The sequence below is a fragment of the Panthera pardus genome, unplaced genomic scaffold (assembly GCF_024362965.1).
Source record: "Panthera pardus isolate Hobbes unplaced genomic scaffold, ASM2436296v1 HiC_scaffold_20, whole genome shotgun sequence".
Classification (NCBI taxonomy): domain Eukaryota; kingdom Metazoa; phylum Chordata; class Mammalia; order Carnivora; family Felidae; genus Panthera; species Panthera pardus.
Window position 1 is genome coordinate 73,728,994 of NW_026526766.1, and position 13,078 is coordinate 73,742,071.

The 13,078-nt window shown below is 58.1% G+C and overlaps 1 protein-coding gene and 1 long non-coding RNA gene across 9 annotated transcripts; one reads left to right on the top strand and one right to left on the bottom strand.

The window, feature by feature from the left end:
• On the bottom strand, positions 1-7,852 carry KIF12 (kinesin family member 12). Of its 8 annotated transcripts, none has more exons than XM_053908206.1 (20): positions 7,479-7,610; positions 7,339-7,405; positions 7,159-7,237; positions 6,834-6,961; positions 6,668-6,743; positions 6,165-6,299; positions 5,862-5,997; positions 5,431-5,484; positions 4,944-5,035; positions 4,617-4,764; positions 3,754-3,872; positions 3,562-3,666; positions 2,873-2,975; positions 2,702-2,792; positions 2,406-2,492; positions 1,936-2,026; positions 1,760-1,864; positions 1,076-1,176; positions 866-984; positions 1-538 (listed from the first exon to the last, which is right to left on the bottom strand). In XM_053908206.1, the coding sequence occupies exons 1-20, from the start codon at positions 7,501-7,503 to the stop codon at positions 411-413; spliced, it is 1,989 nt and encodes a 662-aa protein (XP_053764181.1). In that variant the 5' UTR covers positions 7,504-7,610; the 3' UTR covers positions 1-410. The 8 variants fall into 8 exon arrangements, with proteins under 8 accessions (XP_053764181.1, XP_053764180.1, XP_053764186.1 ...); XM_053908205.1 differs by having other exon boundaries at positions 6-550; positions 7,479-7,608; XM_053908211.1 differs by lacking the exon at positions 5,431-5,484 and having other exon boundaries at positions 12-550; positions 7,479-7,605.
• LOC128778637 (uncharacterized) lies at positions 7,050-9,773 on the top strand. The gene is made up of 3 exons (XR_008424319.1): positions 7,050-7,090; positions 7,213-7,417; positions 9,670-9,773. It is a non-coding gene; the product is annotated as an uncharacterized LOC128778637 (long non-coding RNA).
• The last annotated feature ends 3,305 nt before the right edge of the window (positions 9,774-13,078 follow it).

The window sequence follows — 13,078 nt, forward strand, 5'->3', positions numbered from 1 at the left end:
CCTGATCAGAGGGGGCACACCCCTCTGCCACGAGTCCTTGCCTCCTCCTCAGATTCCCTTGAGAACCCCTCCTCTCTGTGACTCCCCCACGCAGAAGTGCCTGGCCACCCGGAGACATGACCGACCAGTCTTGGAGCGGACACCTCTCTTTATTCGTCTATTTCACCACCTGCAGCCTGGTTTCTCCAAGATCCAGTCACATTTCTCACAGTCTGGGGTGGCACCCTCTCCTTGCTCCCCCAAACTGCCCCACAGCCCCCACCCGCAGCCCTGAGGAACTCTCCCCTGCCCTCTCAGTCGCAGAGGGAAGCGGCAGCCGTTGTTCCCATTTCACAGATGGGGAGGTTGAAACCCAGGAGCGCAGAGCCCAGACCAGGGTCACACGGGGGTCTCTGGGGTGTGTTCTGCCCTCAGCAGGGAGGGAGGACTCGGCTGGGGCTCCGTGTACCCTCGCTGGGGGGTGGCTGGCTCCGGCCGCGTCGCAGGGAGCTGCCAATCTGGTCTCTGAGGGCCTCCAGTCTCCGGGCCAGGTTTGGAACTGCAGCCCCGCCTAAGGAGCACAGTGAGACCCGAGGCCTGTGCTCCCCCGGGCCCGCCCCACCCAGACCCCTCAGTGCCCTAACACCCTTTGAGGAAGCCTCAGGCGGTCCCCCTCCCCCTCGACCAACACCACGGGCTCCTGCACACGTGTGGACAACCAGGTGGCCCTAGGAAGAGAACAGTTTGGAAACTGCAAGGATCTTACGGATCGCCTCGCAGTACACACCCTGTTCCAGAAGGGGGGGAGACTGAGGTCTGGACAGGGTGAGTTCTGGCCCAAGACCACCAAAAACGCTAGGGGCCCCGCCCTCTCTCTCTCCTTCACCTCTCAGCACTGGTGACGCGTCTGGAGGCCCCATGGGCAGGGGCGGTGCAGAGGGCACCACCTCCTCTTGCATCAACATCTCCGCCAGGACTCGGGTCCTAGTCCAGTCGCTATGACTCCTAGCCCGGGGTGGGTTGGGCGGTGGGAGGTGAGCCTTCGACTCCCCAGGCCTCCTCCTCCCCCATCCCAGTGCCCAAGGGCTGGGCCCACCTCTCTCTCGGAAACTCGGCAGAGTCAGGATTGCATGGGGGTGCCCAGGGTGGGGGCTGGGCAGACAGAGCCAGGCCACCTGGGGTCTTAGGGCCAAACACCTGCAGGAAAGACCAGAGCCCACACTGGGCGACCCTGCCTCTATGTGCTCCACCTTCCTGGTGCCATCATGGCACCACCATCCCTGCCACACATGCCCCACGGGACACCAAGACTGTCAGGTGGGCATCTTGGTCTTGGTCACTTTCTCTGCAGGCAGTGGGCAGGCCTTGTAATGTCCTCTCTGGGGATGAGGAACTCCCTGCGGGCAGGAACCATGTCTGTTCGAATCCCATGTCATGTCTGAATCTTTGGTGCCCAGAACACAGGCTGGCACGAAGCTAGGAGCTTAGGGGACAGGTACTGAATGAGTGAACGCATGAGTAAGTGAACACAGAAATGAGTAACGTGCGAGTGAATGAATAAGCGAGCGGGACAGTGAGTTCCTGTAAGAAGGCAGGATGGGGGGTGGGGGCGGGCAAAGCAAACAGACTTTCTGAACCCTGGGTGGGAGCCCAAAGCCAGCCCCTCACCCAAACAATCCAGCCGGGGACCCTGGACCTCGGAGCCTCCCGGGCCACGGACCCCCCGGATCACAGTCTCCAGCTCTCCCAGCCTTCCCTCCCCCGCCTTGGCCTTTCCTACCTGCGGCAGCTGGAGCCCCCTGTGTGGGCAGGCCCAGTGGGCCAACGGTGCTCGGCACAAGGGGCACAGGTGACAGCAGGGGCAGGAGCAGAGGGGCGGCAGGGCCTGCAACAGGGCACGTCAGAGGCTTTGTGACATTCTTGCTCCTCACCCCCCCAGGCCGGCCAGAGACTCACGTGGCAGGGGCGAGCTGGTGCCATCACACAGGGACACGGTGGGGCTGGGCCGGGGTTTGGCAGGTGAAGGGAGCAGGCACAGAGGAGGCGCCTGGAAAGGACGGTGGGGTCTATGCCTGCGGTCTGAAAACCAACCACGAGGCTGGTCCCCGAGTCCCCCTTTTAGCCAACACTCAGCCGTGCCAGGCACCGTTCTCAGTGCTTTACGTATGAACTCGTTCAATCCAAACTTTAAGACAACCCTACCAAGTAGGACCTCTATCACCCCCATTTCGTAGAACAGGAAGAAGGCCAGGCAGGGAGAAGTAAAACAAGTCACCCAAGGTCTCACAGCTAGTAAGCGGCAGAGCCGGACTCTGAACCCAGGTGGTCCAGACCCAGAGGGCAGACTCTTGACCGCTTCACGGAGCCACCTCCTCCCACCTGCCCTGTGTCCCGAGGCCTGCCTCCAGGCTGGCAGCCGTGCTCACCGCTCCAGCTCGTGCACCTGCTGGGCCAGGACCCGCTGCTCATCCCGGGCCTGGTCCCGGCTACTCTGCAGCTGGCTCTTTTCTTTCCTGGGAAGAGCAGGCCCCAGGAAGGTGACAGGAGGCAGAGATACCAGTAGGGGGACGGGTCAGCCCTTCTCTTTGCAGTGGAGTACAAACCCCAGGAGACAAGCGGGGACAGAGGGTAGCCAAGGACCCGGGGAGGGGGGCAGCTTGGTGGAAGCAGCACAGAAGTGAGGGGCGGGGCACAGAGTCCCCCTGGCTGAGGGGGAGCCTACCGGAGCCTCTCATTCTCCAGCATGAACTCCTGCAGCATCCCATAGAGGTTCCGCTGGGCCCAGGCCACCTGGGCCCCACTGAGCCCTGAGGCTGTCGGGGGGGAAGGGCACGGTGGCTGGATCCATGGGAGCCCCAGCCACACCCCACCCCTGCCCCTGGGGAGCTCATACCCTTGGGGTGTACTTGGCCCAGTTGGGACCGCAGGCAGCGGTTCTCCTCCTGGAGCTGCAGTATCTCCATCTCCAAATGCTGGGGTTGCTTTGCCATAGGTGACTGCCCAGAAAGAGGCCCAGAGCTGCTGTTTACGGCTGTACAAGTTGTGCACTGTACAAGCGCTTCCGGGGGTGGTGAGCAGAGCCTGAGATCTAGCCCATGCTTCACGTGCCAGCCTTGCATCCTGGCACAAGGCGACATCCACCTGGAGGAGGCACCCTGCCCTAATGGTGTCAAAGTACCAGGAAGCCTTAGCCCTGTGCCTGGAGGGCCTGCTCTGAGCTGCAGCCTGCTCCAAATCTAACCTTAAACTCAGTTCTGTCCAGGCCTTGGCCCAGATTCTGACCCCAAACAAGACACTACGTCAGACCCCAAGTCAACTCAGACTTAATCACAGTACCAACTGGGATCCTGGCTATACCCTGAATCATATTCCAAATCAGACCACACCCCTAGACATGCCCTAATCCTGACCATGACCCCTGACCCCACCCCACCCAATCATGACCCCATCATCAGGACTCTGACTCTAATCCCAACTGTGACTCATCCCAGACTTCCCACGACACCGACTCAGGCTCCCGTTACTGCCTGATCCCCAACCATCTCCCCGACCCACACCTCTGCCGGGTCTCCCTCCATTCACCTTGGGGGCCTGTGGCCGAGTGGTGACCCGCTGAGCTCGGCTTGCATATCGCAGGGTGCTGAGAGTTTCGGGAAGGCACTGGACTGAAGGGGACACGCAGGCCACCTGGGGAGGGCTGCGGCTGAGCGTTCCTTCCTCTCGGGGACCCTCCCCCTCAGGAGCCATCCCTCCCTGCCAGTCCTTCTCGGATACCATGAGGGTGACCCCGTGTCCCCCCAGCGAGTCCGCCAGCAGCTTGGTGAGCTTGCTGTCCCGGAAGGGGATGTGGCTCTGCTTCCGCTGTGGGTCCAGTAACAGGGAGATGCAGTGACCTGGGCGGGGATAACAAGGCTAGCAAGGTTACACCCGTTGCCCAAGGCCACCCAGCTGCTTCACGCAGAGCTGGCATCTCCGCCCAGGCCTGTGTGACTTGAAAATCTCTCCTTCCCAAGATCTTGTCACTCAGTCAGACTGGCCTCTGCTACCAGACTGGGGCTCCTGAGGGCACGATGACCCTGTCCGCCCCTGATCCCCAGTGCCACCAAAGAACCTGACCAACAGGCCTGGCACTCGGTAGGGGCTCAGGAAATATCTGACAAGTGGGCTGAATGAAGAAGAGTTCCTGAAAATCTCCCCACACATGCCACAGAGGAAGGCTGGCGTCCCAGCCCTGAAGGCTCCCAAGGCCCCGTGACCTGGGGCGGGGGTGGGAAGGTCAGTTCCCTTCCCCTCACTGGGCCTCAGTCTTCTCAACTGCACATGGAACAGGCTGGATGTCTGAGGGCTCATACTCTGCACCTGAGTGTTTCTACCTCCCCAATTAAAATGTGCCTTTACAGACCCTCAGGATTTATAGACTCATGAATAAAGTGCTAAGAGGGAAGGCTCCAGTCAATAGCAAGCTGAGGCCAGGAGGAGGCGTGTGGCTCCTGGGTCACAGCTCCTGACTCTCCCGTCCTACGCCTCCCCTACGCCTCCCGTCCTACGCCTCCCCTGGCTTCCCCCACTGTGGACGGATCTGGGTCCGGATCAGAGGAGGGACTCAGGAAGTCAGTCCAGCTGGCCCCAGGCCTCACCCAGGGCCAGCAGGCTGCGATTGATGCTGTTTGCCTCAAGCATCAGCTCCCCACGGGATCCTGTGGCCGCCACCTTCTCACTGCCGGCCAGGTCTACAAAGCACAGCTTCCCACCAACGGGGGGCTCCCCAGGGTCCACTGGAGGCATCTGTGGGGTAGGAGGATCAGGGTCGATGGGGACTTGGGAGGGGCTGTCCCCATCGGAGTCACAAAGCCAAGGGTTTCCACTATTACCTCCTGCACACGCCCCGGTTGGTTTATACACCCGGAGGCAGACCCCTGCCGGGTGGTCCTGGGCCAGCTCCTTCCCCCAGTGGGGACACTCACGGTTTGGCGGCTGATGTAGAGCGTGAGCAGGGCATGGCTTCGGCTGGAGGCCTGGTTCAGGCTGTGAGCTGAGCTCCGTCGACGGCTAAGACCTAGAGGAGGAAAACAGCAGGAGCTGGACCTGGTAGGAGGAGCAGGTGGTCACCAATAAAGAAAAAGCAGCGAGGGCATCCTGGGAGAGGGGCCAGCCCATGCAAAGGCACAGAGGCCTGCCTCCAGCACGGACAGGTGAAAGAAAGATGGAGAGAACTGAGGGGAAGAACGTTCATCAGGTTCACATCTCTTCTGTTGCTGTGTGGAGGGAGGGAGAGAAACTCAGGCAGAAAGATCAGCTACCAGGCATGGTACAACTCTGGGGCCAGAACCCAGAGTCCCGGTGTCCCCGCAGCCTGCCACAGGGTAGGTGCTCAATAAATATTTGATGAATAAATGAACGAGGCTGGAACAGAAGGGCACCGCAGGCTAGCCTAAGAGGTATGACCTTTACCTTCAACAAGCTGGAAGGGTCTGGAGGTCCGAAGGGGCAGAGGGATGTGGTTTGCTGTGTGGAGGGGAAGAGATTGGAAGGGGAGAGCCTTGAGGTGGGGAGACCTCTTCAAGGGGCAAAAATGGGGCTTGACAGAGGCAGAGACTCCGGGCTGGAGAGGAGACCATGACCCGGACTCCGCTCTACCCAATCACGACCCCATCATCAGGATTCTAAGAGTTCGAACAGCAGTCGGACAGCAGAATCTCCAGGCCGGGGGTGGGGCCGGGGTACATCCCCCGGCTGTGTCTGAACTGTGGTCTGCTGACCCTTTTCCCCCACTAGGGTCATCTCAGCCCACAGCTCCGGCCAGGGGCTCCGAGTGCACCATCAGCGAACAGCTGAGGAACGGGCGCCCCCACACCCCAAAGCGCCCCTGAAGCAGCACACACCCATTTGCATCAGTTCCATCAGGGCCCCCAGACTCCCGAACTCCACCACTCGCAGCTGCTCCACATAGAAGCCCTGGGTCTTGTTCCAGCGAACAGGGAGAGGCCGGGGAGCTCCCAGGCTCAGTAGGTCTCGAACCTGAGAGGAGGGTGGCTGGTGAGGGAAGGGGCCCTGCGCCCGTGCTCCATCAACCCCCAGACCTTACCGACGCAGCCCCCCAGCCTCTTTTGTCCCTTGACCCCAGCTCCTTGGAGAGAAATACTTCTTTTACCTGGAGGGCTGTCTATTCAATCTCAGTCCCCCACCTGCTCATTGTAGATCTCCAAATAGGAGGCGCGGAGGGTGACAGGAGCTCCCAGGTGCCGCACCCGGTCTAACAGCCAAGCGAAGGTCCTCTGCATGATGCCGGCTAGGTTGGGGGGTACGGGCACCCCCTCGCCCTGGGAGCAGAAACAGCTCGTGGGTCACGGGTCGTGGGTCACGATCACCCCGGCACACCCACGCAAAACCAGTCATAACTACCCTTTGTGGAGGACGGCCCTACTCTGCGCCAGGAACTAAGTTCCCGTAGAATATCGAATCAGAACGATTCACCTCCATCTACAGATGAAGAAAACTGAGAGCTACTAAGTAAGGAGGACAAAAGTAGCTCCGCATCCGGCAAGCGCCTTCTACCTCTCCGGTCCTCGGTTTCCTTGTCTGCAAATAAAGGGGGCTGGGCCGCACGAAGGCCCTTCCCCCTGGAAGTCCGCGCGGACTGAGAGACCCCATCCCCGACCCTCCGGGGCTCCATCTGCGCTCGGCCCACCTGCGGAGGAGGCCCGGTCAGGGTGTAGGTCTTCCCGGAGCCGGTCTGGCCGAAGGTGAAGACAGTGCAGGAGAAGCTGCGGGCGGCAGAGGCGCGGCTGGACCCCGGCGGCGGCCCGCAGGGGTGGGGGTGGGGGGGCGGGGGGCCGTGCCGGGGCCTCACTCACCCGCGCAGCGCCAGCTCGCCCAGACGCCGCACGCCGCACGCCCGGAACACGTCCTCCTGCGTGCGCGCCCCGTCCAGCACGGCGCCGAAGCGGAACGCCACGTCGGGGCCGCCGCCGGGGGGGCTCACCTGGGGAGGGGGCGGGGCACTCTGGGGGCGGAGCCAGGGAGGGCGGGGCTCGGGGGCGGGCGGGGTGGGGGTGGGCAGAGGCTGGGGCCTGGGACCGAGCTGCCCCGGAAGGGACCGAGGGGTCTCCAGGTAGGTTTCTGACGGGGGGTGGGCGGGGGGGGGGGGTTGGGGGTCAGTGGGTGGGAGGGATTCCTCACTTGCAGAGTCCGGGTCCCCGAGCAGTGCAGCGCGCTCTGTTCCCCTCGACGCAGCTCCGCCGCGCTCATGGGACGCACTCTGGGGTCCGGTGGGAAGGCAGAGGTCCATCCCGTTGACGCCATCGGCCCCGTCCTCAATCGCCCTCGCTCCTCGCTCCCGCCCAACCAACCTATACCTACCTGAGTACCACCTGGATGGGCGTTTCTGGCCCCTCTGGCCCCTGCTCCAGGCTCCGCGCGGGGTCCCTGTGGCCGCAACGTGAGTTACCATCCCTGAGCCCAGCGGCTCCTCTTACCTCCCAGAATCTCTCCTTACCCGTCGTCGGGAGACCCGCGTTCCTCCATGGCCAGCTTCGCACCCGGAGTTAGCTCCGCCCGAGTCTCGTTCCTTTCTCTCCCGCTACCCTCCCTTTTCCACCACACTGGGACTGGCTATACACGCCTTACACCCCCCACCCTCTTTCCCCTTCTCAGGCATCCAGCCATCCGGAAAGGCTTGGGCCTGCCCAGGGCTAACTAGTTAAAGATTTACCCACCCCTACCTGTGGTGGAAAAAGTCCCTCTCCAGCAAGGGGACCCCTAGCTAGGGGGTTCTGGAGTCTGAGGGTCCCTTGCTCTTGTCCATTCCTATCAGGAGCGACCACCCAGCCCAGCCTCCTGGGTACACAGATGGGGCTAGGGAGACAGGGATGGGAGCGGCTCAACCAAGGCCATACAGCAAGCCTGGCAGAGCATGGGCCAGGTCCTTCCTCCTGTCCACCTACGCCTCCTCCAGCTTTGTCCTCTGCCTTGCCCGCTTCCCCTCTCTGGCAGTTCCAGCTACTTGGCATCGGAGGACGCTGATGGGGGGGCACCTGAAGGGGTGAGAGGGGCCCAGGTTTCAGCTCTGGGAAGACTTGGCTGGATTGAGTTCCTGAGCAGAACTGAGAACAGGCCCAGAAAGAATCTGGTTAAACATTGGGCCACCTGCTTCTCCAGTGCCAAGGCCGATTTAAGGCCAGAGCAGCTGTTTAACCCTCTGCTGATCTGGCTGTCTGGAGTAGCAGAGGGGTCTGCGTAGGTGCTGGAGTGGGGCAATCGCCAGTTCAGTGACAGTCTCCATGCTGGGCACCAACGCAAAGGAATCCTGTAGTCTTGTTAGGGAGGCAAGTGAGAACAATCTAGTGTGCAGGGATTCTGGGGGTTGGGGTTGGGGAGTTGAGAGGCCGGTAGGAGCAGGGAGGTAAAGGTGGTAGGTGAGGGTGTTCTTGGCAGAGGAAGCACATTGCAGGAAGGCTGGGGTGGGGTGGGAAGATGTGTGAGGCATGTAGAGGTGGTCTGAGGCTGGGCCAAGCTCAGGGAGGCTACATCAAGGAGCCCGGACTCCCTCTGCAGGGAACCAGGAAGCCACTGAAGGGTTATAACCAGGGAAGTGACACCATCAGGTGGGCATTGTTGTTATTGCCATTCTGGCTGTTTCTGTATGTTCTCTGACTATTTCCGTAAACTTCTCTTCTGTCTGGCACACGTTTGGGTGAAAGCCTTAAGAGTCACCCCCTCCTTTCAATATAACATGTTCTGTTCCACAAGTGATAGCCAACTATCAATGCCACCCAACTAAGGAACGGTTTATTTCGGGTGGCAGTGAGCTAGCTCCCCATGCACTGGGGGAGTACAGTCAAGAACTAGTCAACCTTTTGATTTCAGGGCCTTCTAGCTGGATCTATAGGGAGACTTAGGTAGAGCAAAGAGCCACTGACTGCCCCCAGCTCTATTTTGGCAAGTAATTCCCCCTTTCGGGGCACCTGGGTGGTTTAGTCAGTTAAGCGGCCAACTCTTGATTGCAGCTCAGGTCATGATCGCATAGTTGGTGAGTTCAAGCCTCAGATCAAGCTCTGTGCTGACAGCACAGAGCGTGCTTGGGATTCTCTCTCTCCTTATCTCTCTGCCTCTTCCCAGCTTGTGCTCACTCGCTCTGGATCGCTCTCATAAATAAATAAATAAACATTAAAAAAAAGAAAAAAAGGTAATTCCCGCTTTCTTAACCTGTTTCCTCCCTATCAAAAGAGACTGATGATTTCCCATAGTTGTTCTGAGGTTTCTTTTTTTTTTTTTAAATCTTTATTTATTTTTGAGAGAGAGAGAGAGAAAGAGAGAGAGAGAGAGACAGTGTGTGAACAGGGGAAGAGCAGAGAGAGACACACACACAGAATCTGAAGCAGGCTCCAGGCTGTGAGCTGTCAGCACAGAGCCTGACGCGGGGCTCGAACTCACGAACTGTGAGATCATGACCTGAGCCGAAGTCAGACACTCAACCGACTGAGCCACCCAGACGCCCTAGTTGTTCTGAGGTTTCAATGAGATAGTGTCAATGAAAGTGATTCATAAACTGTAAAGAATTATCTGAAAGCAAAAATAGAAGTCCCCAGATGATCTCCAAGATTCCTATCAACTGTGAAGTTCCTTAATCTGTTACATTTTTAGGAAATCCTTGAGGTGGATAGGAAAAGAATGACTACTCCTGTTTTACAGATGGAAAAATGGAAGAAGAGAGAGGGGGCAGGGGAAGCAGTGTAAGGGGAAAGCGGCTGTGAATGGCGGGACCAAGTACGACCCTGAACTATGCACCGGCTGGCGCTGGTTGCCTTTATGGCAGGTTGCCTTTTCTTGCTGTAAACGCGGTAAGTGAACAAGTTGTTCCTTTAAATGTCCCTAAGGGACGCCTGGGTGGCTCAGTTGGTTAAGTGTCCCAACTTCAGCTCGGGTCATGATCTCGTGGTTCATGAGTTCAAGCCCCGTGTTGGGCTCTGCCCTCATGGTGCAGAGCCTGCTTGGGATTCTTCCTCACTCCTTCACTCCCTCTGCCCCTTCCCCGCTTGCGCACATGCTCGCTCCCTCTCTCTCTCTCTCTCTCAAAATAAATAAACAAACTTTAAAAAAATGTCCCTAAAAAAAAAAATGTCCCCTAAACCAGTCATTCCACGTTTTCGTGTGCTTTGGGCTTAATCAAATTGCTATCCCTTTTCAAGCTCGACCGAGATGAGCCACACGGCAGGGATTTTGAGAGAAATGCCAAGACAAGGGATATGCGCAGGACGGGGTGTGATCGGCTGTTTGGGGTGACTTTTGCACAGGGGTTCCCAACCTGGGTCAGAATGTGTACATCACTCAGTGTCCATAAGCAAGAGTGAAGTTCTAGTTCTGTTCTCTAACAGTGAGTAAGGACAGTGGCTAGCCTTAAATTGTGAGTTCATTCGGCAGGTATATATATATTACGTATATATATATATTACGTATATATATATATGTAATATATATATATACGTAATATATGTAATATATATATTACATATATATATATACACACACACACACGCATATACGTATAAGTACGTATATGTGCGCATATATATATATATATATATATATATATATATATATATAAACATTGGGCTCAATCTCATGACTCTGAGATCACGACCTGAGCTGCAATTACGAGTCAGAGACTTAACCAACTGAGCTACCCAGGAGCCCTTAGCAGATTTTTATAAAGCCTCCTCTATGCGCTAGGCTTCTCAGTCCTTGAGATACGTTAGTGAACAGACACTACTAAGTTTTTGTGGGGAGCTGGGACATCTGGAACTCCCACCCATTACAGGTAAGAGCGTAAAGACAGTTATCTGAAGACTGGCCTTATCTAGTAAGCTAAACTTGTGCTTATCCGGTGGTCCGGAATCCCCCCTTCCTGGGTGTGTGCCTAATGGAGCTGAGTGCACACTCCACCAAGGCCAGGGCCAAGGACATCCAGCCGTATTAGCCACCACCTCCATTACCACTACCACTGCTCCTGCCTCCCTCGGTGTCCTCGTTACCGTCGCTGTCACGGTAAAATCCGTCGCTACCACCCCCCCAAATTCTACCACCATCACCCAAAGCTGCAGAAATAGCAGTCCCCGCCCACACCGCACCATCACCACCATCGTCATGGCTGTGACCATCGTGCTAGTGACAGGAGGAAATACCACTTCGGTCTATTCATTTGAGAAAGTTAAAGACACAACGCTTTGGCCCCCATCCAGTGGTACCCCTCACGGACCACGGCGCTGCCTTTCCCACGGCTGGGGCTGAGTCTATCTCTGTCCCCCTCCCCTCCTCACCCTGTCCTGGGCCTGTCCTGAACTGTAACTTTTCCCCAGGAGCAGTGAGACTCTTGCAGTTGAGGGAGGGACAGAGGAAAGGAAGGTCTGGCGGGTGGCTGGTGGGGGTGGCGGGGTAGGAGGTAGTGGGGAGTGGGGTTGGAACTCAGAGTATCTTAGAAGCTGGCGGGACCCTGCAGGGGTGCGGCTCCAGGCCTCGCTAGAGGGCAGCAGAGCACTGTGCCACCAGGGGCAGGCGGGGGGGGGGGGGGGGGGGGGGGGGGGGGGCTCATCACAAAGGAGTTCTGTCAAGCGTGGCCCTGCTGTCTCCCTACGTTTCTCGGAGCGGGGGGAGAGAGCGTGTGCACCACGGAGGGGCTAGCCGGCCTGCTGCTATGGAGGGGGGTGAGCAGGCCCTCAAGAAGCGCTCCTTGGGGGAGTAAATAAAAGCAGTGTTAAGCAATCAGGGACCCTCCTCCACACACCCCTACTCCTCCTACCAGCCCCTTGGATCCACTCTCCCCACTTCAGCCCTAGACATCCCCTTTGGGAATACCCTGACTCTCCCTGGAGCCTCAGAATAACGTCTGAGCTCCCTAGGCTGGGACGTAAGGCCATTCGGGCTCTATCTCCTATTGACCCCTCTGGCTGTCCTCTTCTTCCACCCCCCACCCCTGCCTCCTACACTCCAGCCCAAAGCTTTCCTAGGCTTCCCTTTGATTCCTCTAAACCTTTGCCCCTGCTGTTCCCTCTGCCAGGAGTGCTCACTTCTACCTGGTGGGCTTGTCCTGCAAGTCTTACCAGAGAAAGCCTTCCCCCGGCCCTTACCCTCCAGGTCAGGCTGGAGCCACCCTGTCCCCCACGGCCTCCTGGGTCTGGCTTCCCACTGTTACAGTACTGATCATATTGGATTGTCCCTACTCTCTGCTGGGACGCAGAGACTGTATTGGCCTCACCCCTGTGGTCTCTGAGCAGGCACAGGGGCTCTGCCCACAAGAGGAGCTCAGCAAATGTTGGTGGAAGGGAGGGAAGGAGGAGGGGAGGCCAGTGCGCAGGCTGCTGGGCGCATCCCTGCATCCCTCCTTAACCTCCGTGTCTCCCATCCTTCTCGCAAGGCTAACCACAAACACTCCACTTCACGATGTAAGGATTCATTTAAGGACTCATTTATCATGGAGATCATCAGCTCCTGCCACAAAGCTGCTCTCAAATGTGCCCAGAAGCCGAGTGACATTCTCTCAGCCCCTGCCAAGCTGGCCTCTCGGACCCGACCATCTGCTACAAATTTAGAATTCCTGGAGGGTGGGGGACAGGCTCCCCTGGGCCCTGGGAAGCCCAAGTGTCAACGCCCTCTGCTCTTTCTGACGCATTTCACGGAGAAGAGCTCATCCCCATTTGTCAGGTGCAGAGACTGAGGCCCTGGTAGAAGCGGCCCGGCCCGGTCTGAGGCTCACCTTGCATCAGCATTGGATGGAGGTGGACCAGAGGTGAGAAGATGGTGAGGAAGAAAGTTCTCCTTTTATCACATGACACACTCATCTTTCGTTGTTCCTCCTGTAACCCACCCCCCCCCCCCAGTGGAGGAAAAGCCAGATGGGTCCAAGGCCTGTTGTGAAATTTTCCAAACAGTGCTTGATGTAATCTTTAATTAAGATGTGAATGTGGGCCATAGGACTCATTCCACAAAAGTCTCCAAAGCAGGGACCTTCAGAGGCTATTGAATTGACTTCTATCTGGCCCCCTACCCCAGGTACAGATGGCAAGATGGAAGAGGGGGCCAGTATAGGCACTGTGAGGAACGGTGA